This window comes from Brachyistius frenatus, unplaced genomic scaffold, assembly GCF_029030835.1.
Source record: "Brachyistius frenatus isolate BFR_SWC_R1_liver_20210118 unplaced genomic scaffold, ASM2903083v1 Contig_58, whole genome shotgun sequence".
NCBI lineage: Eukaryota > Metazoa > Chordata > Actinopteri > Embiotocidae > Brachyistius > Brachyistius frenatus.
Window position 1 is genome coordinate 418,615 of NW_027210657.1, and position 22,801 is coordinate 441,415.

The following is a 22,801-nucleotide window of genomic DNA, read 5'->3' on the forward strand; positions in this document are numbered from 1 at the left end:
GTATGAAAACCATCTCGCCAAGGCATGAACTGGAGTTAGTGGCCAGTTATTCGACCTATTTTTTTTTAGTTTAGATAGAGAAAAAGAAAATACTTTTCATGACCTTTTAGCTGACAGCTGGGAATTCTTTTGACACCAGGCAGTGCCCTTGTCTGAAGTCACCGGGAGCAGACTTTGACTTTTTGGTTATCTCATTCATAAAATGTTTGCTTGCACTCTGAAAATCGTATGAAACACAGACAGCACTGCAGTCACTGACACAAATAGCCCTGGGATCAACTTTTCACTGCATCACTGTCAGTTCGGCTACGAGGACGGCTCGGCCGACTAAAATTGGTTTTGTTTAGTCTGCGTTATTCCTAGAATAAACAATCAAATCCTGCTTTTTCACCGCAACCCGTGATTTTCTCTCAGTCACCTGACTTTATGAAGATGTCTGTCTGTAACCGGGTTACATGTGACATGCTCGCTCATTATGTTTAATGTCATGCTGCTGCTGCTGCTGCTGCAAAAAAAAATACATCCAACACGCGACGAGATGGGCTTCACCACAGTATAATGGACAAATGGCTTCATTTAAACATCGAGCTTATTTGGAAGTGAAACCTTTGGTTACCACAAGGTGCTACTTCCTGTTTGACCAGAAAGTTCTTTATGTAACAACGTTTCTCTGAGTAAAGACTCCATCAGAGCGTGTCAGTGTGACGGTTGGCTTCACTTCAGCATGAACGGCAGCCACGTAGGTCATGTGACAATGTACAAAAGTGCTGAAGTCCGTATCGGTGAGCAGGTTGGTGGTGGTCCGATAAATCATCGGACTTTCACCCAGAAATCTTTTCCAAACCAAGCGGTTTTGTTAAACATCGTCCGCCGGTTTTTTTTGGGTTTTTTTCCCCCCAAGCCTCACACGTCAACATTTGGGTTGAATTACCAAAGACTCATTCTTGGGAACTCTTGTCAAAGTCCCCCCCCTCCATTAAACGAGCGGGATCCAGAGATCTAAAGCATTTTGTCTGCTTGGTGAAATGATCTTAGTGGCTGGCTGTGATGGATATTTTCCTTTCAGGACACCGCGTGACGTAATCACCTCGTGTCAGCCGAGGTCCTCCACCAGAACCGTGGAAGGATCAGTCAGCGGGCAGTGTATTGTTTTTACCAGCTCAGAGATTGCGCAATTGTCCGAGGAACTGCTCCACACCATTTCTGTGAAAGGGGGTGATATATTGCAGCGAAGTTCTACTTTTGAAATTCCCCGAAAAACCTTCAGCTCCATTCATATTTCAGTCTGCTGCAGAATACGGGCGGCGACTCCGCTCTGACTTTAGTGGCGAGTTTGTTCCACCACTGTGAGGAAAGGACGGAGATAAGTTTTTGACTGAGACGGGCGACCTCAGGGAGAACAGAGCGAGTATCTCGTCCTTGGCAGCGGGTTTACTGAGCCATGTTTTTATTAAGCACGAATACGCAGAGCAGGAACCAGTTTATTATGTCATTACAGCGAGACAATACATAGGCTACATGTCTGACCCCGGAGTTAAACAACAAGCACGGTCATTCTTCTCCAAAACAAACAAATAAACAATGACTCCACGCTCCTTCTAAACCTCCCTCCTGCTCTGGTCTAACTTTTATTCCTTTTTTTTTTTTTTGGGATACAAACTTAAAGACCTCCACCTCTTCGTCTCTCGACCTCCACGTCCTTCTTTGTCTACGGAGGCAAACATTTTGTGCCGTCACAAGACATCCTCAAATCCGATTGACGGTAATCTCGTTAAGGTCGCCGGTCACCGAGACGCCGCTGAACACCCTCGCTGAACAACTCTCCCCGTAGCCCTCGAGCAAGCAACCTGTGGCTGTCTGAGGCCAAAGATCTGAAATTTCCCTTTCAAAATGTAAAGCGAAGTTCTTTTTTTGTTGTTTTTTTTGAAGCTACATGCCAAAGTGCGGCGTCACCTTCGTGCTTCCGCACACACGGCACTCGAAGCTATCCGTTACAACTCGCTCTGCCTCTTTGATCAGACATGTCCGCTTCATACAAGAACATTCCCAAAACACCTATAACAAAAGATTAGACTATTCAGACCTAATGATTTCCCAATAAGTTACTGCAGCAAATAAACTAAAAGAAGCAAATACACTGAAGATTTTTTTTTTTTTTACCTTGAGCAGACTCTCACGCAGACAAAAAAAAACCAAAAACAAAAACCAGGCAGCTTAACAGCAGTTTGTTTCTGGATAGTTTACAGTGGACGTGCGGGAGAAAAGGTTCAACATGTCTGACAAGCTGACGTGAGGGTTTTCTCTCATTACTGAAGAATATTGAAGTTGTCTGAAGGAGGTTTCTCTCTCGCGCCTGGCTTCAAACTTAAGGCAAACAAGAACGCACTTGCCAAATACACAAATCCAATGTAAACGCAAAAGGAGAAGAGGCTGTTTGCCTCGTTTGCACCTTACATAAATCATTTTCAGAGCTTTGTTGAATCACTGGGCATGATCATCATTTTCCTCTTTCCCTCCACAGCGTCAGTAACCTCTGTATTTGTTTTGTTGCCCTTATTCTTGTAAATGTGCTTTATTTAGACTTTTGGGGGTTTCTCAGACGCAGACAGTGTACGAACCTGCAACAGAAGTGAGTGCAGCCTTTGGACTCGGAGATACTCTGTCTGCGCTGCATGACACCTCCTGAAATAACCTCCCCATTGTGCAAGTGCCTCAAAACAGCCTTTGATGACAGAAGTGTGTTTTTTTTTAAAGTCAACACAAGGCGTCAAATATCACTTTACTGAAAACTAAGTGGAGCACAATGTTTACTGTGCACTGTTGAAGGGGATTTAAGAAAAGAAACGTATTAGTCTTATAAATCCTCTTTAAGTAGATGTGTTGCTGAATTAATACGCCAAAAACTAAAGCAACTTGTCCATATTAAAAAATATATCGGCTTTTCTACTGGGACATAGGAAATCCTACAGCACCTTTAGTTCAAGCAATACTACAGACCGACTTAAGCTATAACACTACCTTAGAAATGTCAAATACTGGGCAAAAATCAACACACTATGGGCCTACTCGCGTGTTACACTTTAACTGAATACCTTGAACATGCCAACACTTATTCCTGAATTGTATATGTATCATAGGTAGCACTTGTCTTTTTCAATAATCGCTGCCTTTCATAATCAAAAGCAGGAACGACGTGAAGTTTGTCAAGACGAGGTCAGAACAGACGTTACTCTTCAAAATAAAAGCGGCAAATGATTAACTTTAGGAAGAAACGGAGGTCTTTAGTGCAACAGGTGATATTATATCAAACAAAAGTGTATCAGTTACGATCCACGTTTGATCATGATTCACAAATCAGGACTCTTATTAAGATCAAATTCAGCACAAATAAGCATTGCCCACCGCTCTGCGTTTACGAGTTTAAGCGCAAACCCACATCATACAAACCTGATTTAAATACGTTTGTAACCACGCCACCACCCACAGCTGAAGACAACCATTAGACATCCTTTCTATAGGCGCTCGTTACCGCACACAACTCGTTTTGGCGTGCGTTTATTTTGAAGCGCTCGCCGGAAGCGCGGCTCTCCTCGCCGCCTCGACGTAATGAACGTCTCCTACCTGTAGCTCGCAGGCTGCTGCGACTTTTTCCGCTGCGTTGTCGCCTCGAAGCTCCGCTAAACTCCTCAGGTCTGAGCTGCATTTCCCGGCCGAATCATGTCAGGTTCTTTATCGACGAAAATAATAATAATAATAATAATAATAATAATAAATAACCCCCCCCCCGGTCATTGTTCCCCCACGAGTGCTTAAAGCTAAAGCAAGAGAGTCGCGCTGAGCTGCAACGTCCTCTCAAAAGTGTGTCCGACTTGTGGAGGTGGGTTGAGCTTACCTATTATCCAAGTGTGGGCTGTTTATAACAGCCAGGGAATTAAACGGAGGCTTCCCCCCCTCCCCCACAGACGTCCTGAACAACATCGCGACGGCTCAAGACTGTCACGTGCAAATACGGAATAAAAAAAATACATAAATAATAATAATAAAAAAAAAGACCACAAAAATAAAAGTATAGTTTAGTTTTTAACCGGGAGGTCATGGTGACTGAGCTTGAACTTGTTTTTACAGAGGTTTACATTCATATATATATATATATATACATATATATATTTTTTAAGTATTATGTATATATTAAAGTAGGAGTTTTGGAAGTTATTTATCTTTAAAATTGCATTAGATAAGAAAAAAAAACGACCACATAAAAGCACTCTGTTATAGTATTTGTTATGGGGTTAATTATTGATCATTTTATCTGTGTAAGGTATTGACAGCGGTGGAAAACCAATATTCAGAGCCTCAAGTAAAAGTGCCAATTCAGCAATATAAAAAGTGCATACAGAGTTGAAGTACAGGAGTATGAGAAGCAAAATGCAGTGGAAAATATTAAAGTGAAATTACTGCTTCGGCCCGACTGATACATTATCGTGCACCACGTCATTAGTTTATTAATAATAAAGCATTATTGTGTAACGGCTTGTTACTGTTGTAGCTGCTGCAGGTGGAGCCGGTTTGAACAACTTTTTTTTGATCCAGTTTTAAAAACGGGGACAGCAGATAAATCTGAGGGGTCGTCAGATAGTTCATGGAAAAGGAAAGAAGAAAAAAACGAATTTCTAAAACACCAAATCTGTTTTCAGTTTTTTTCTCGATTTTGAGACATTGGATCATATGAAAATTTTGTGAAATGAAACATTGAGAGAAGTTTAGAGTGGAAAAAAAAAAAATCACTATTTGCTGGAGCTGTTAACAACTCATAGATATCTGAAAAGTGACTTTGACTACACTGATTTTTGGAATACATTAGAAGTCCAAAAGTTGGAAAATCCTGGTTTACTCTTTGACATTGTGTTGTATTTTAAAATGTTGTTATATTATCAGTTGTGTCAAATCCTCATCTGAAAAGCAACTAGAGCTGTTAAATAAACGTAGTGAGTATGTAAATGCGGTAGGTACAATATTTCCCTCTGAAATGTGGAGCGGATAAATAAAGTAGCATCACATGGAAGTTAAACTACCTGAACGTTGTACTTCAGCGCAGCACTTAAGCAAGTGTAGTTAGAACTTAGAAAAGGTAATATCTGTAAATAGCATGCAAAGGATTAATCAAATAATGATTGTACTGACGTAAACGGATTTAATGACAAAATACAAAACTTGTTGGTTAATTTTTGTCCAAGTGAAAAAAATTTTTTCCTTCCTGTTCTTCAACACACTATAAATCAAAGTCCAAAGGAAATGCTAAATGAGCAATAACTCGAGTGACGTGTGATGAGTATAATATTATTTAAGTGAGGAAGGAAAAGAAAATTGCACTGGGTCAAAGACCAAACAATTCACAGTCCAAATGGTGCACTAAGTGTGTGCTGGAATACTGAATGGAAAAAAAATAAAAAATAAAAATAAAAAATGAAGATGTATGAAGACGTGTAGCTGCAGTCCTGTTTCCTGTACGAGTCCTCATCAGCTGTCTGGGTGCAGACACGTTAAAGAGAGTTCAGGTTCAAAGACGGAGGGACTCTCCAGACAGGATGTTACACTCGGGAGGAGTTTTTACACTACGTTGGAGCTGGAGCTGGAAAATGTTGTAACTCCCTCCAAAATGAGTTTAAACTCGCAGTGCTGCAAAAGGTGGGTCATGTTAAGTTCATCATGCCAATAAGAGGGTACAACAAACACGCATCCTGTGCATTCAACATGCTGCTGCGTGTCCAAACTGCAGGTGGAACAAACCTGCAGAAATATGTAATGAGGAGAAGAAAAAAAAAAGAATTCGGGGGGGGGGGGGGAAGTCGTGATATATAATATCCCCAACTGCTGATAAATAAGATAAGACACACACGGATGGGCTGGCGCTCTCACCCAGCATGACCCGCCTTCGCAATGCTGATTTAATCCCTTCACTCAAGTCGTTTTTCATTTCTAAAAAAGTATTTGTTGTGCGTCTCCTACTTCATAGCGAATAGGGAAACACTTCAGGTGCAAACTCAAGACAGGATGTCCTGCTGCAACTGTAAAAAAAAACAACTTCTATTGTTTTATTTAACTTCATGTCCATTTTTTAAAAAAATTTTTATAGCCTTTTATTCATTTTAGATATATGCACTGATTATCTTTTTACATAATCCACTTGGCTCACTTCAAACATCCTTTCAGGAACCGTCAGTGCACTTCCTGTGTGGTGTTCACTGACCTGGCTCTGCTGGCTGCTATCCTCTGACTGCAGTTACCATGAGGGTGGCGGTAGTGGGGGAGCTGGTAGTATCTGTCCTGGCCTGGGGCCTCGTCGGCGGGCAGGGCCTTAGGGCTGGCTGCGTAGATAGTGCATCCCATGAACACCTCCTGGAAGTCACCCGCAGCGTCCTACAGCGAGCAATGGCGAGAGCCGTCCTCAAGGTATCCTTCCTCTGAGCGGGCCCGTCCTGTCCTGATGCCAGCCAGCTGCTCTGTGGAAAAGCCATTGGCTCAGCACATTGGTATCTTAACCCCTCCTTCCCGCTGAATCTCTCCTCCAGCCGGCCTCGCCCGCTCCCTCTCTCTCTCTCTCTCTTTCTCTCTCCTCCCCCCCCTCCCTCTCCCTCTCTCTGGCCCTCCTCCCCCTGCCGAGCCGAGAGCACAGAGGATAATCAGATTTCACATTTACACTCAACAAAATCATCCCCGGCGTAATCACTGCCCGTCACTGATGTTGCATTATGCTAATGCACAAGAGCGCACACCCAGTTCAGGGGCATTAGGGGCAGTTAAAAATATCCCGACTGCCCGACACAAGTGAATGCCACGGCGGATAAAGTTTGAACAGAGAGCACGTTAAGTGATGCACTGAACTGTTAACAGCTGGCCGAACACACTGCTGTCGCTGCGACTCGTGATCGCTCTTCCTTCCTCCGTCCAGTACTGGATGTAAATGGAGTACAAAATGCTCGCCGCAGGTTTTCAACTTCTCAGAGGTGACCTTGATATTTTTCAAAGATTAAACAATATTTAAACTGAAATTGCATAAAGCTGAGAAAAGCAACAGAGCCTCGCTCTTCAAAAAAACCCTTCTCGACTTTTAAATTCCACCGTGAAACGTTTCATGGCCTCAAACAATACGCCGCTATGAATAGCAATTTATCTGTTTGTTTGTTTTTTTCTTTTCTCCAGAATAAACAACAAAAACAAATCAATTACAATGAATTAAAATGACATCTACTCGTCCTCCCCGATTAAAAAAACTACAGAATCTCCGAACAACGGCCGGAAGGTGCACAAGTTAAACTTGTGAAAACGGCCTTTTAACGTCAAACTCTGCACAGCGAAGTACAAAAAAAAAAAAAAAAAAAACCCAAAACCCATTTCTGAAATCTTAAAGAGCATTTTACAGTTTGACAAAGATGCAGCGTTGTCCGCCAACAGCATCGCAAACACAGTGTTAAATGGGACGTGTACCGAGTTCAACCAAACCCCCCTCAGTCAGCAGTAAAACTCCCTGAAAGAGGCTAAAAAAAAAAAGCTGACATCTGATCCAGCCGAGAACTCACTGCGCCTCTTCAGAGACACTGCTCTCCTGTGGCCACATGCCACACTGCAGTTTCTGGAGCTCTCGTGTATTTCTAGCATCCATCCCCTTGTTGGACCGCTGCAGGAAAAGGAGTAGCAGTTCATTTAATATACATATCCGGGGAAATGTCGCGCACACCGCATATAATGATAATGACCACCGAGAGTAACAACTCTGTAAAAAAAAACAAAACACAAAACCCCCCCCCGTGTCCTCAACCCACTTGGATACGAACCAAACTTGGCGAAAAGGTAAACTTGTTTTTAATCAACGCGGTTTCCTGCGAAGTGAAATTATTTTTCCATTATGGCTTTCAAGGCTGACAATATTAATATGAAGATAACGCCTGCGCAAACAAACTGGGAAGACGGATTGCAGATATACAAAAGATTTTTTTTTTTTTTTTTAAGATTAAAATCCAGCTCATTTAACAGTTGTATTATTCCTGTCATTAGAAGTACCGTTACCGAGCAGAAGCCATTGAGCGGTTCCCAGGACAGATTGTCTCATAAAAAGATTTATTTTTTTCCAGCCCAAATTTACAAAGGCAAGTTACAGAGTATTGTATAAAAAAGAACCATGGTAATGTACACTTTACACAAACTCCTGAAGGGAGGGAGAAATGAGGAAGAGGAAGAGGGAGAAGGAGAAGAAGAAGAAGAAGAAGAAGAAGAAGAAGTAGAAGAAGAAGAAGAAGAGTTCTGAATTTCTCACACAGAAAGAAAATGAAGACATTTGTAAACATCCTTGCAAAGCACCAGTGCCGGCGCTTTTGAGGGCGGGTGGAGGGGCGGGGGGGCGAAGGGGGTGAAGGGGGATGCGGGTGGGGTGGGGGGGGGCATTTGCGTGACAGTGGGCGGGGTCAGGAAAAGGACGAACGAGCAAGTGTCTCCGTGTTTCTCACAGAAGAATGTTCAACTAGGCACCAATTGAGACAACTGCTGGCCAATAAATATACTCTTCACCATGAAACAAATACAGTCCTGCAAAATACAAGAGCCAAGCACTTTCCAATATGTTGATAGCAAACATGACTTTTTCTGGCTTTTTCATACACTTTAGTATATATGATTTTCACTGGGCTTTGCTTACTACTGAGATAACATTACTACTCTCAGAGAGAGAACAAATGCACTTGTCACAACCATTGTCTGATAAAACTATATGTACTGTATGCAGTCTGCTGGTACTAAAACCCACCGACTTTAATGACAACATCACAGCTGCCTAGATTACCCTTACAGATTAAAGTACAAGTCAAACAACCACCACATTCATCTTATTCATATCAGCCATTCTTCGTTTTTGAAATCTCAAAAAAGTCAAAATATATACCGACTCGCAAACTTCCGTGGGACGAGAAACTGGCAACTCGTTTTCCTTGGAATGTCCAAGAACCTCAACATGAAGAGCTGCAGTTTCCCGATCACCAGTAGATCCTCAACAAACAGCCAAACATCCGACCTCAAGAGGGTGTTAGACAGGAGATGAACATGGTGGTTCGGGGATTTGATGGCGTATGATGAGGACACAAAAAACAGAAATTACAACGATGGGAACATTAAAAGTGTTTGTAAAAGAAAAAAAAAATCAATAAAATTTTAATTTAATGACAACATGGTCAATATTCTACTCTCATTATAATGCTTCAGAGGAACATTAAGACTGGTCACAACCCACAGCAGCCTGGTAGGACATTAGACCTTCACCCCATGCTGAATGAACCACGACAGCACACGCAGCCCAAAGCAGAAAATGTGCTTCCTTTTTTTTTTTTTTTTTTTCTTCTTTTTTTTTTTTTTTTTTTCCACACCCAGAAACAGAAACCCTCTCAAATCAATGCAAAAAAGCACTGGGATAGAATTTCCTTTACAACCCCTGAGGTATGAGAGAACTGTAATTTAAAGCCAAGAGGGACCCTCTGGTAGAACGGGCCGCGCCGGGCAGCGGCTTTCTTGTGTGGATTTAAAGTTAACCAGACTGTGAATTTACAGTGAGGGACCACCTGTTTGAGCTACAAAAGGAAAGCCGAGAGCGACGTGCTGCTTTCGTCAGCTGATCGGGCAACTTTGAGCCTTCCTACTTCAGTCATGTGCGCGACTCAAGGGCCCCGTTTCACTCCATTTACCACGTTACATTTTCACCGGCTCGCACTTCTGGTCATCTGATTGGTTCGTGTTTGTTCTGTAACAGCTGGAACCTTTTTTTTTTTTTTTTTGTGGGGAAGGAGTGGGGGGGGGGAACAACTCAACAAAACACTATCAGACTCATTGACCACCCCCCAACCCCCCACCCCACCTCCCCCCTCCTGGACTGCTCCGAAGCTCACCGCTGGTTTCAAGAAAAAAAAACCAAAAACCAGTTGACCGAGGTGAATGCGTGTTATGGTGAAGCCACACGAGCAAGCGAAGCGCCAACAGAAATTTCAACTTTTTGAGAGAGCGCACGTTGGCCTTCAAAACAAAAAAGATCCCACCGATTTTACCATCGTGTTTTCACTTCATCTTGAGCAGCAGCGACGTGGACAGTGACTCAGTCGACCGGCACGCTGCGTCGTTGGGACGAGTGACGCGGACCGAGCAAAACCCGCGGGGCGAAGAAGAAGCGCACGAGACGTCCGGGGACGCCGCAGCGACCCGAGCACGTGACGGTAAAACGCTGCGTTTGCTGAAAGCTGTTTAACAGGGTTGTTTTTTTTTGTTGTTGTTGTTGTTTTTTTTTTTTTTTAAACAGTTGCGTGCGGGGATAAATATAAACATTTACGCACATAAAAGTAGGATAAAAGTCTATATTACAGCAGAAAAAAAAGAAGAAAAAAAACACGAGTTGAGTGAAATTTCACATTGTTTACAGGAAACGAACTGGACGAGCTGGGGGGGGGGGGGGGGGGGGGGGTTACAGTAAAACACCGGGGGAAAAAAAAGAAAGAAGCGGCCCGGTGCAGCGGCGACAAAGTCCCCGTGAACTCATCGCTCGCTAATGTGGCTTCACCGTTTCGAGTGAGTGTACAGAAACACAGACGTGACCCTTTCGTCGTGAGGAAAAACAGGAACAGATTCCAGCATCAGACACGTTCAAAGATGAGCACAACGATATGGAGCAAAGACCGAGAAAAGAAAACATGAATAGTGTTTATTCTCCGTTGAGGTGTACGCGGTCCCTTCGCAGAACATGACGACATCATCCCTGAAACAAGAAGCGAGGGTTCAGAAAGGATGGGAATTAATGACGATGGAAAATGAATAAAAAATAATAAAAAAAAAAAAACTTCAGTCTCAGGCTCTTAAGTCTCTGAAGAAAGCAGCTGTTGCCATATTCCCTCTCCCCACGAAATATAGCCAAACATTTGTCAAGTTAAGGATATACTGTCGTTTCACGGCAGACTTGTGAAGCCAAAGCCATGAAGTGGAAATCATTTCAGTACGATTCACTTTCTTCCGTCAGTCTTTAATTTTAGTTTGACTCCTCTTTCTCCTCAGCCACCCAACATCCTGAAATCCCCTGCCAATTTCTTTCTAAGTGTGACAAAAAAAACAAACCAATGCAGTCAGAAAAGAAAAAAAAAAAAAAGAAAAGTAAGAAAAAAAAAACGAGAAACGACAACAAAAATGCTGTTCTGGCAGTCCAATAGTCTCTTTTTGCATTGTATTTGTTGACAGTGCAAAGACTAGATAATCAGCGGGTTGGTGTTTCCTCTGCGTGTTGGGGCAGAGTGATGGCTTTGAACCTGGGTTATTATCAGTCCTGTTACAGTCCGAGGTTTGGAGAATTTGGGGGTCTTTTACGTGGGGGAGGAAAAAAAGAAAACGACAATCTGCCAAGCCTTGGGGCAGAAGAACCCCCCCAAAAAAATATAGATAGAAACACCATTCAACTGATGTCTAAAAGGTAACACCTGGGAGGAGCCTGTTCTCATGTGAGCCAGTCACATGAATCTTTGCAGGGTTGAGGTGTGACGGTCAGGTTTCCCTGGGAGAGACACAAAGCACAGTTTATTCAAATTAAAATCTTGAATTACAGAACACTTATTTTAGTTCACTAAACACACAAAAACATAATGACTTACACACATCTAGAACCCGTCTCTAGAATCTTTAAAAGGGAACACATACTTGGGAATACATATTTTGGAAACCAAACTAACTTTATGGATTCAAGTTTTCACATAAAACAATACTTGAGCAGCTTAAAAAAAAAAGAAAAGATAATTCATTTTCCACAAATAAACACAACTGCTTGTACAATAGTTTCCTACGCAACTGCAACAACAGAATTATGCTTACGCAATAATAAATACATACCAGTGATACTATATTTATACTGTACTTGATTGCATGCAGTGAACGCCTCTCCTCTCACCCTCTATGCATTTACATGACATGACAACATGTCATTAACGTCATGCCTTCCCATAGTTTTTATTCTTCCTTGTCCCATTTCCCATCTCAAGAGTTGTCTGCTTCTTTTTGTTCTTCTTTTGCAGGTATCCCAGGCCCTGAAGCTGCATGTTTCTGGTTTGCGATTACTGTCTCCAACAACCTTTTTTTTTTTTTTGTCTTGGATCTCTACGCTGTTCTTTTCTTTCAATCAGTCGAGGCAGATGGCCGCCAACATCTGAGGTTTCTTCCAGTTGAAAGAACTTCTTCTTTTTTTTTTCCTAACCCTGAAGGAGGTCAACCAAATGTGGAGTCAATTGAAATGTGCCAGTTTATTAGGTACACCTCGTTCAAACCAACGCAGTCGAATACAGCAGTGCTGCACTAACTCCTGTTATTATGTTCAACTGGTTTACAGAGGCTGTAGTGTGTGGTGCTGTTTAACTGCATTGCGTCATACAGAGAGGTGTTTCTGCATTCTAGTCGACGGTGATTGATGTATACAAGGTGGACAAAATAAGAGAAACAATGGTTGATATATTGCAATACAGGACAACAGCTCCACTGACATCATCCTCCAAAATGATACAGTTGGATCGACACCTTCGTGAAGCACTTTCAACAAAGGCTGATCATAATAACCGTCACGAAGGAGGGATTTATATCAGAACTGCATTAAGTTTCATGTTTTAGCCAGCGAGTATATTGATTTTTCAAAGTAATTGTAATTTCAAAGAGCTGCCACCAGATGTCAGTGCAGGCTGGAGTGCCTTGGTGTGTTGGCGGGCTCACTCAACGTCTCTATTATCAACACTGTGATCCACTTGTCCTCAGAGGACCTACTTAGGATGGATGAGCTGAGGGGCTAAAAGCTGCACCGCATATTGTACTAGATTGCAGCAGAGAAGTGAGGGCTTTGTTTGGACAGGATTTGGTTTCTTTACACGCTGCTGCCTTTGAGTCTGCAACATAAATGTTGTAAGGAAAGTGCAGAGCAGGGTGTTCTCCTCACTTTAACTCAAACAACCCTCGGACAAAGAAAACACGCGATCTCTAATTATTATTTAAAAAAAAAAAAAAAAATTTACAGGTTACTCTACATCCGTGCCAGAACTCATATATTTTTGCCTGGAGTTACTGTATGGGCATTTGTTTGTTTGAAGCGCAGTTTCTTCCACCTGCATTCGTCTGGTTTGCAAACACGGCTCTCAGTGGGGCTCGTGTTTTGTTTCACTGTCGGCCTTTCGCATGTTGTCTGCTGGTGGTGGGTGAAGGGAGGGGTTGCTGTTTGTTGGCAGCCGGGCTGCAGTACAGAGACCAAAGGCGAGTTGGGAAATCTATGGCTATCGGTGTTTCTTCCTACTTCAGCTCTGTATTTATATTACCTATTGGTCCTCCGCCATAATTTAAAAGTCTAATTACAGTAGGTTAAGTATTCTGAACTCTTTTATGATCTACTTTTGTTTGCTTACGCCAGATGAGCAGCATATTTAGTGTATTGAATCTACAGTCAAACAGCAGAGAAGACTCAGGATTGACTGACCTGTGGCGTAGGACAGGTCATATTGCCCTGAGAGCAGGGGGTATGCCAGGTGGTGGTGAGAGGGCATCATGCGCTGGGAGGGGGACGAGCGTGGTCGGTCCACGTCTCTTTCTCTCTCCCTCTCGCGCTCCCTGTCTCCAGCAGCTCCTCTGTCCTGCTCCCTCTCCCTGTCGTGGGGCGGCTTGTCACCTACTGTGGGGGATTTGCTCTTGTACTGGCTGGCGTGCTGATGCAGGATATCCAGGGCTTTGGAGTCCGTTGCCGTTTTGGTGACAGTAGGGCTAGCACGCGATTTGTCGCTGCATTCCTCACCTCCCGCTATTTTATTCCCATACGGAGAAAAGGGATAACCTCCAGGTAGATAAGAACCTAAGAGTGACGAAGAGAATTAATGGGTCACATTTAGCTTTGTATGGAGTACCAATGTGATAACCAATGATCCATCAAACTTGAACATAATTGATTTTAGATCACCAACCAGTGATACATTACGTGGGATCATTTGGATCTTAAAAATAAAGATACAAACTTTAAATATTGCAACGTTGTTCAAGACATTAGGCCCAACTGTATTATGTGGAGTATTCCTTTTATTTAAAAAGGGACGTGACTAAAGACCAGCATTAGTCATGAATATGCCCACTTGGATGTTGTATGCAAGTTATCAATAGTACCAGTTGTTGTTTCTCTTCAAGTACCAGCCATGTTGGTGTGGTAAAAACTCTACTATTTACTACAAATGTAGACGATATTCTTTGGGTTATATATTTGTGGATAAACACCAAAAAGTCAAATTTGTCAAAGGAATTTAGGGATGCCTGCAGTTATCTCCAATGTACACCATTTTCTGTAATAATGCTGCTCATACCCACTGATTTAATGGTAAACAAGGAAGTTAGGTTCTATCGTCCTTGGAACTTTCTCCCACGCTACGTCTTTCCCACGACGGCTGCTGAAGGACTGCAAATATTTCAGGGATCTTTTAACCATTACTACAATTTCCAGCAAAACAACACCAAAATTGCTGAAAATTACAACTGTTACATCTGCTAAAACTGAGACGTGCACTAGAGGTACACTAGCAAATCTTTGAAAATCTTCAAAAAGCAATGTATGCAAAAAGCAAGAGACGCTCCATTCTATAAACTATGTTGACTATGTTGCCTTTCCATCTAATTTCCACGGTGCACAACTTAAATCATAGTTAAGATCAGAAACTTAGTCAAAGTTCTGCATTCATGCTCATGTTGGTCTATTTTGCGTTTGACCAAAACAAAACACGAGAACAAACGCATGACTTGGACCGATTATTACACTCACCAGACAAAAGAATTTGGATTTACCTATATTTTGAATAAATCTAATGTCATACCTGGGTAATTCTGCATCATGACTGAGGGCATGCCCCTGTATCCAGGGTGGTTGGGGTCATAGCCTTGTCCGTAGGGGTAACCATGCATGTAGGGCATGTAGCCCTGGTGCTGTGGTAGTGGTGATGAGAACTGCATGTGGGGATTAGAACGAGAGTCTTTGCTCATAACCCGATGGTCCTCAGAAGTGATTCTGGGATCACTACCCTCTTTGCCATCCTCCTTAGGCCCACTTTGACTGTCCTTGGGCCTTGACCTGTCCTCCTTTAATTTACGATCGCGTTCCCGTTCTCTGTCCCTTTCATCTTTCCATCGAGGTTGTTGTTGCTGGTGCTCATCTTCTGCTTGGGGCTTCTGGCTCTCGGGGTACTGCTGAGAGCAGAAAAGAAGGTCTAAGTCAGCACAAATGAGCATCTACACCATTAAATGACTCCTAACCTTGTCACAAAAGATTCACAAGTAATATATTCTAGCATTGTTAGACTAGATTGGTATTTACCTGTCTGTACCACATGGCCTGTTCCATCCCTGCCTGACCTCTGGCCTCCAGAGCTTGCTTGGAATCTTCCTTTCCATGGTGCCCCCCTTCAGTAAGCTTCATCTTTAGCCCTTCAGCTTGCTGGGACTTTGGATCCTCCCCCTTTATGCTTCCCATGGATTTGGAGGAGGGTTCAGAGGGCGAGTCCCTGGATTTGCTTGGGGGCTGCGGTGTCTTTCCAAGGTCCGTCTGACTTGGGGCTTTGGAAAGGCTTGGCGGCATAGGGCTCTTTTGTTTCCACTCCTCCTTCATGGAGGCTTCACGTTCTTTCATGGCAACGTCGGACTTCTTTTCAGCAGCACGATGCTGTTCAGCCATCTGTCGCTGCCGCTCCTCGTACTGTTGCCGGTAGGCTGGGTTGGTGTTCATCAAGTGGTTATGGTAGGCTTGATCAGGATGGTATGCATATGGAGGGACATAAGCATACTGGTTGTAGTAAAGAGGCTGCATGTACATGTTGGATCGCTGTTGGATGACCGAGGGTTGCTGTTGTTGCTGGCCAGGAACACTGGTGTCAGGTTTGCGATCCTCATGAACCTCAACCTTCACTTTTTCCTCAGCTTGTTCTTGCTCTTCCTCCCTTTTGATCTTAACCTGTCCTTCCGCCACCGGCGTGCCTGGATTGGGCCCGCCAGGGCTGGGGTTGACGTAATTTGGCGAGTAATAGGACTCATAACCGGCATAGTATGGGGACTCTTTGCTGGGTGTCTGGTTTGGAAAGAGTGCTTTCTTGACACTTTCCCTGATGGCTTGTTCCTCTGTCCTGACTTTGACACCTTCTAGTTTCCCTTCACCGTCCTCACCAGCATCTGAAATGTCTGAATATGCTGGGCTATTGGTTTTGACTGAAGAGTTGTCAGCACCATTCTGGTTCACCGCGTGAAGTGGCGTGAGAGGCTGTGGCATCCCACTGCCATCTATCCGACTGGCAACACCAATGGATGGGCTCGGGGCGTTGTCAGAAAAGCTGTAAATTTTGTCGGCCTCAGCCTTGATACTGGCCAAACGACTCTGATGAGGATCTGAAGACCCATTGAGGAGGCCTTCCCCCTTACTCCCCTGATCACAAGGTTCAGCATAAGGTAGCTTTCCTTCCTCTAGTTTTCCTCCCTTTCCCGGAGGCTTGGGACTGTCAGCTTCCTTCCCGCCATCTTTTTTCTTTTTGTCTTTCTTCTTCTTGTCTTTGGAGCCACCAGAGGCTGGATCTCCAATGGCAGGAGGTTTAGGCTGTGCACCTTTCATTTGGGGACTCTTGGGGATTCCTTGTATCATTGGAGTAAGCCCCGGGGAAGAATTTGGGTTTCCGGGTGGAAAAGAGTACATCTGCTGGGATGCTGTAGGGACAGGACCAATGGGCCGTGGGGACTTCAAGTTTTTCTGAGCCATTTTATCAGCTTTTGTGCCAGTGTTACCCTTTTTAGACTTATCTGACCCTCTCTTATCATCTATACCATCGTTACTGGCCTCATCAGTGAGGCAAGGCCCGTCCTCACACCCATCCATCGGTGTACCCGCCGTTTCTGGATCTGTCTCAGCAATTTTCTTTTTACTCTGCTTTGAACCAAACTTGCCAGGAGATGGGGAAGGACTTTGAGCATCAAAGTTCCTGCCTTTTGGAGTAACTGAACGTGCAGGAGATAAGCATCCTTTCTGAGAGATAGACGCGCCATTACAGTTCCCCGGCTCAGGGTGGAGAGTCGAGTCCTCTCCATATTCACTGTCTGCATCTACTTCCAACTTTATGTCGTCATCATTGTGGGCACGGGCTTGGTGGTACTTGAGACCGTTGATGTGCTTGTACTTCTTGTTGCAGTTAGGGTGTGGGCAGTCAATGAGGACTGGAGAGGGGCAGCTGCGATCAAGAGGAGGTGGAAGTGGCTCAGTCTTAATAGAAGGAATAGGGAGACCTGTTGGTCCCACCCCTCCGCTGTTGGAGTTCGTCCGCATGCGCTTGTTGCCTTTGGTGTCCTCTGAGCTGGAATTGGGTTCCATGTCTGAGGCTGGTTTGGTCTTGCGTTTCCCAGCTGAGGAGGGACTGGCCTTGATGTCCTCTGTGTTACTGTTCGGTGGGGTGCGGCGCTCCGATGGCGTCTGGCTGCCCCTCCGGCCCTTGCTGTTCGAGGCGGCACGCGTTTTGTTGTTGGTGCTGCCCTTGTTGTCTGACGAGTTGCTGTTCTCGTTGATAGGGGTGTTGCTATTCGGCCGCATTCGCTTACCCCGACCGCGACCATTCCTCATCTCCAGATCACTTGTAGGGGATTCACAAAACCTGCGGTGACATCAGATTTTGTCATGTCAGAGGTTGATTTCAATACAAAACATTTTTGTTTAGATACTGAAATAATATAATGGAAATTCAGCCACTGAATCACTGGAAATACGATTGGTGTTTTAGGAATAATTAAAAGTCGGTCATAAAAAAAAAAAGACAAATCGCATACGAGGTGCAGTCAAAGGTCGCATGTGTGCAAGTTAAAACAAGTGTCCTCATGCTTAATACACTTGCATCATGAAGGCAAACCCCTGTTGCCCTTGTTACTCATTATTGCGTAACCACACAAAGCCAAAACCTTTGATTGTACAGGTAAAAGGGTCGATTTATTTGGCAATTGCAAACTTAACCTCCAAACTTGAACTGCTCTTTAAAGGTGAATGCTTTCAAAGAATTATCTTTTTTTGCCCCACATAAGGCACATGCAAGACTTTAGGCTACTTCTATGCTTGGCCATCGCCTTTCTAAAGTTTGTCTGAAAAATATTTGTTTATATTTTCACAGGGAATCTCAAACACTTGTTATTTACTGTGTTGATATGTATGTATTGATACAGCGATGCCAAGGATGACAATACTGAAGGTAAAAGTTCTTGTGGTTCCCTAGACTGTAGTAAACAATGGCAATGATATCAACATAGAGAGACCATTGTTCTGTCCTCGTCCTCTGGTAACACACCAATCTGATGTTTTGTGCACATGACTTTCCAGATGAAAAACATGTAAACATCATTTGACAAGACAGCCATGAACATGCGTTGTAATGAAAACACGCAGTCATTCAAATACTTAAAAAAAAAAAAAAGAAGCAGTTTGGCCTTATCTCTCCATAACAGTAATGTAATTATCTTTCTGCACAGCAGTGAAGGTTAGCAGTCTATGACAAAGTCAGACACCGGGCTGGTATGACTCACAGCTTCCTCTACAAGTCTCTCCAAACAATTTCAGCCCCAGCAGGCGATGTGAATACATCCGTAGTCTGACAGTGGAACAGGAATTTAGACTCATTACAAGCCCAAGTTTATATTCAGTCCGTTGAAAGCTCTCTGAATTATTCATGGTGTGTCCCTAATGTAGTAGTGCTGCGAACTGTAAGAGTATCTTGGTGCAAATGTAGTCCAGCAAACCTAACGCACTGAACATTATTGTGATATACCGAGATACATTAGTGCGATACAGAATCGCCTTGTTTTCCATTAGCAATACTTTGATCTTGATTTTTTTTCTATTGCACTTCATGTATTTCAAGTATAGATTTATATTTACATTTAGATACAGTGCAGGTGTTCTAAATCAAAGCAAGTGCTTGGCAAGGTATTTTACACACCCCGTGCATTTTGCATAACAAAGGCAAACTCCCCAAGAATTACAGAAACACCTTTTGCCTCCCACATAGCACTGATCTAAGAAATTGCAGCCTCTGTGATAGAGAGTGTTATACAGTGTTGAGGAAAAGCTATTAGTCCAATAATTGGATTCCGCAATCTGGCTTGTTGGAGTAGCTTTCTATTTCCACTACTGCCTCCTGGGACAGCAGGCGTTTGCCAATGAATCCTGTTTCTCCAGGCTCAACATAAAGACTAACATGTTCTCGGTAGGTCCAGTGGCACACTTGCAATTTGGTGCACCGGCCTGTGTATCCTTGAGCTGATGCTGCTACAGCAGATTCATATCATACAGATTATGAAAAAGGTTAAGAGACCAAGTAGCAAGAGTCTGGATAGAGAGCATGCATTAGTGATTCATGGATATTGTGAACTCCGTTTCTACCTTGACATTTGAAACTACCATGCATGACAGTGAATTTAATAGTATGCAAAACCTGCTCGCTCCATTTTAAAATACAGGGCGATGCTTCTTACCTGGGGGGAGCCCAGTCATGCCGTGTACAGTCCAACAGGGTGCCCACATATGTCTTGTTTCTCCAAGTAACATTGACCACCAGCATGCCTGTGAGACAAGACATCAAATATTCACCCATTTGCATTGTATTAAACATGACAATAATACAAATTACACAGAAAATTACACCCCATTTACCAAACGCAGCAGGGAATGTTTTATTGTCGGATTCATATGTAACCGCTTGTACTGTGTGAGCTGCAAGTGCACGGTGGCTGCTGCATCAATGCGTTAATCTTTGCTAAAGGGTGTCACGTGGAAGACAGTCATACAAGTCAAAGATCCTTTTTTTTAAATTTTATTATTATTATCTTCTTCACACAGTAGAGCCGTAGGGGCAAGACTGACTGATATCATCTAAAAGACTTGGAACAGACTCAACTGCAGTCAGCGCTGTATAAAAAAAAAAAAAAAAAAAAAAAAAAAAAACTGTACAAAGATACTGACAGAAGGTCTCACTAAGAATGATCACACCGAGGTTACCGTGGTAACCGGGGAACACTCACCGAACACCCCTCTCCATTTAAATAAGCCATCTCGCAGAACAAGAGATTTCCCCGAAGTAGAATTAACTCCGAGGCAAATATTTTTTTTTTTGCAACTCTCTATCTCACTTTGCAGCCCTGAAATGTACAACCTCGGGGAGAGTATGGATTTACTACTGCGGCTTCTTAAAAACAATCAACGAGCTCCTGGGTTGAACCGATTCAACGTGAGCCGTTCAGTTTTGACAAGAGTGTAAATGAGTGTGCAAGAAAAGCTCCTTGACTTCACTGGTATCGCTGCAATCTGTCACACTCAGAAGCTTCTGTCTTGCCATTTGGCGAGTGTGAATTTGGTAGCACCGGGTGCGAGCTACACAATCTGACCTGCTCCGAGTGCGATACCTGATCTCACATTTAAAATCTAAAATTAGTTCCAGAAGATCACACGACTCATATTCTGTCCAAGAAACCAAATACTCTTCATTTGGCAACAGCTTGTATGTCATCAAAATGTCACAGTCAATCATGCAGATTTGTACAGAAGTACTTGACTAAAATCCTGCACTTTGGACATTTAACTGCAGGAAATAAAACTGGTATTAATGCAAAAATACAACAAACAAACAACAAACAAAAAAACACGCTCTCTTAAATTGACAGCAAGGTGGAGGCAGATGAATAATTTGCAGATGTTTTTGCCCATAAATTCAAAAACTAAATCATCAACCAAACAGTTTCGGACGGTTTAGGAGCAACGGCTGCACAAAAGCATTCTGAATTTATTGCCAACACCATCCCCCTCGCTCTCCGGTGGTGACCTCAGCTTGCCACTTCAGCACTGCAGAGAAACTGGAGGCTGCAGCGAGCTAACTTATCTAATGGCACAGGAATGCTGGCTGGCAGCTTCCATCGCTCCGAGCATTTTATTAGCTTAGGAAACCTCTCTTGCTCACCCTATTTTCCCTCTCTCCTTCACCCTCACCCTCATTTCCTCTTTTCAGATGGTATAACCATCCCTGGCTTACAATCTCACACACACACACACACACACAAGTCACAGTTGAGACCTCATTTTTCTCTGGCTGCTGCCGGAATAAAGCGGCGAGTGTAGAAGGCATTTATATATGTTTACAGGAACCTGCTGACACTTGGCCACAAGTCTCTTCCTTCAATCTATGGCCTGAGAACATGAGCGCTTGGTCAGGGCTAGATCTAACTGAAAATGTCGTTGTGTGTGTGTGTGTGTGTGCGCGTCGGGAAGTGGAGGAGGTCCTCGAGTTCGGATTTCTGTCACATTAAAAGAACCCAGACCTTTTCTAAAACGCCTTCAACAGCCTAACCCACCCCCTCTCCCCATCCCACCTCCCCCCCTCTAAGCTCTCCAAACACTCCAACACAAAATGGCTCTGGCAGCTGGTCGTGGCAGGATGTAAATCACGGCCGGGCAAGTGAATGACTGGCCTTTCATGATGTGCAGGATACAGCCTTCCCCGCATTCTCTGGCGAGAGGTTGAGAAAATATACTACGAGTTGTTTAAAGTCTTTAATGATTTTAAAATTAGCATTAGGTCTTTATGTTCGTCCTCTTCACTCGCTGGGACAATAGAAGGGCATGAATTGGATTTCGTTGTCACTAATGCCAGTACTGGATAAAAAAAATAAAATAAAATGATTTGGGGAAATACATTTCTTGTCCTATTTGCTGAAAATTGATTGAGAATAATAAGAAAACTGTTTTTACTCTCAGTAAGACAACAATAAACCTATTTCCCAACATTGCTACCAATTTGTTGAAGGTTTCTAAGTAAATCGGTGTATTTTCACAAAGATTGCGTGTAGATTATGTGGTGAAGTGCATATTTAAAAGACATATTACAAATTTTAGTTAATTGTAGTAAACATTGCATTTTCGATAACAATAAATGTCAAATTGTTATTTTAACCCATGTACACCCTAAGCTGCTAACTTGGCACGTCATAACATTTGTGGATTTCCTGTAATTTTTCACGCACATTTACTCGAGTTCAAAGTGAATGAGGGGGAAAATAAACAAACTATTTTTAAACCTGAAGCAGGATTTTCCATCAGGATTCAGGTCTGAGCTTCGGCTCATTTTTTTCACAGACTTTTCACATTCTTGTTCTGAAGTAATTCCACGGTGTATTTGACCGCGTGTCGCTGTCCCGTCGGAGGACCGATCTTTGCCACGAGCTGACATCGTTGGCTCTTTGTGTTCAGGTTTCCCTTTTGGTATTTCCCTGTATTTCCCTCAACGACAACTACTCAGGTGTTTGCCGGTGAACAGCAGTGCACACTGTAGGCCTGCAAAGGCTTAACATCATGAAAACGCAGTGGGTGACAGGTGATGAGAGGAAGTGCAGCGATCAATCTTATTGAGCCTCTACACTCTAAATAGGTGGCTGATTGATTGGCCAGGAATACTTTATGTGCCGTCAGTAGCAAAAGGTGCATAAACACCTCAATCATTAAGCACCCCATAAAGTGTAACTACAGTATTCGGATGAAACATACTGGAAATTTATGAGGGCAGTCACAGGAAGTGTCATATACCCACGGCAAAAGATTTTTGTTTAATATCGTCACTGCTGATGCTCATATACACCTGGTATTACTGGAAAATATGCAACAGAAAACCCCGCAATACTTGCTCGTTAACGGCAGATAGCTCAGACTCACGGACGAGGCTTTCTTGCGGAC

General features: G+C 43.2%; 3 protein-coding genes across 6 annotated transcripts in view; all 3 read right to left on the reverse strand.

Annotated features, from left to right (window-relative positions):
- gramd2aa (GRAM domain containing 2Aa) overlaps positions 1-6,588 on the reverse strand; it is a 28,626-nt gene extending 22,038 nt beyond the window's left edge. Inside the window, exon 1 of the mRNA XM_069705606.1 lies at positions 6,248-6,588. Coding sequence (XP_069561707.1) covers positions 6,248-6,387 — 140 coding nt within the window. The 5' untranslated portion in view covers positions 6,388-6,588. The remainder of the gene's footprint in view (positions 1-6,247) is intronic.
- Positions 1-22,801, reverse strand: part of myo9aa (myosin IXAa) — a 229,071-nt gene that overhangs the window by 138,960 nt on the left and 67,310 nt on the right. The window lies entirely within an intron of this gene.
- znf609b (zinc finger protein 609b) overlaps positions 8,097-22,801 on the reverse strand; it is a 76,595-nt gene continuing 61,890 nt past the window's right edge. Inside the window, exons 4-9 of one of the 4 annotated variants that reach the window (XM_069705621.1) lie at positions 19,558-19,645; positions 15,386-17,693; positions 14,889-15,258; positions 13,517-13,885; positions 11,493-11,566; positions 8,097-10,783 (exon numbers count right to left, since the gene is read on the reverse strand). In XM_069705621.1, the coding sequence (XP_069561722.1) occupies positions 11,523-11,566; positions 13,517-13,885; positions 14,889-15,258; positions 15,386-17,693; positions 19,558-19,645 (3,179 nt within the window). In that variant the 3' untranslated portion in view covers positions 8,097-10,783; positions 11,493-11,522. Of the gene's footprint in view, positions 11,567-13,516; positions 13,886-14,888; positions 15,259-15,385; positions 17,694-19,557; positions 19,646-22,801 lie in introns of all 4 variants that reach the window. The other 3 variants (XM_069705622.1, XM_069705620.1, XM_069705623.1) reach the window with 3 other exon arrangements.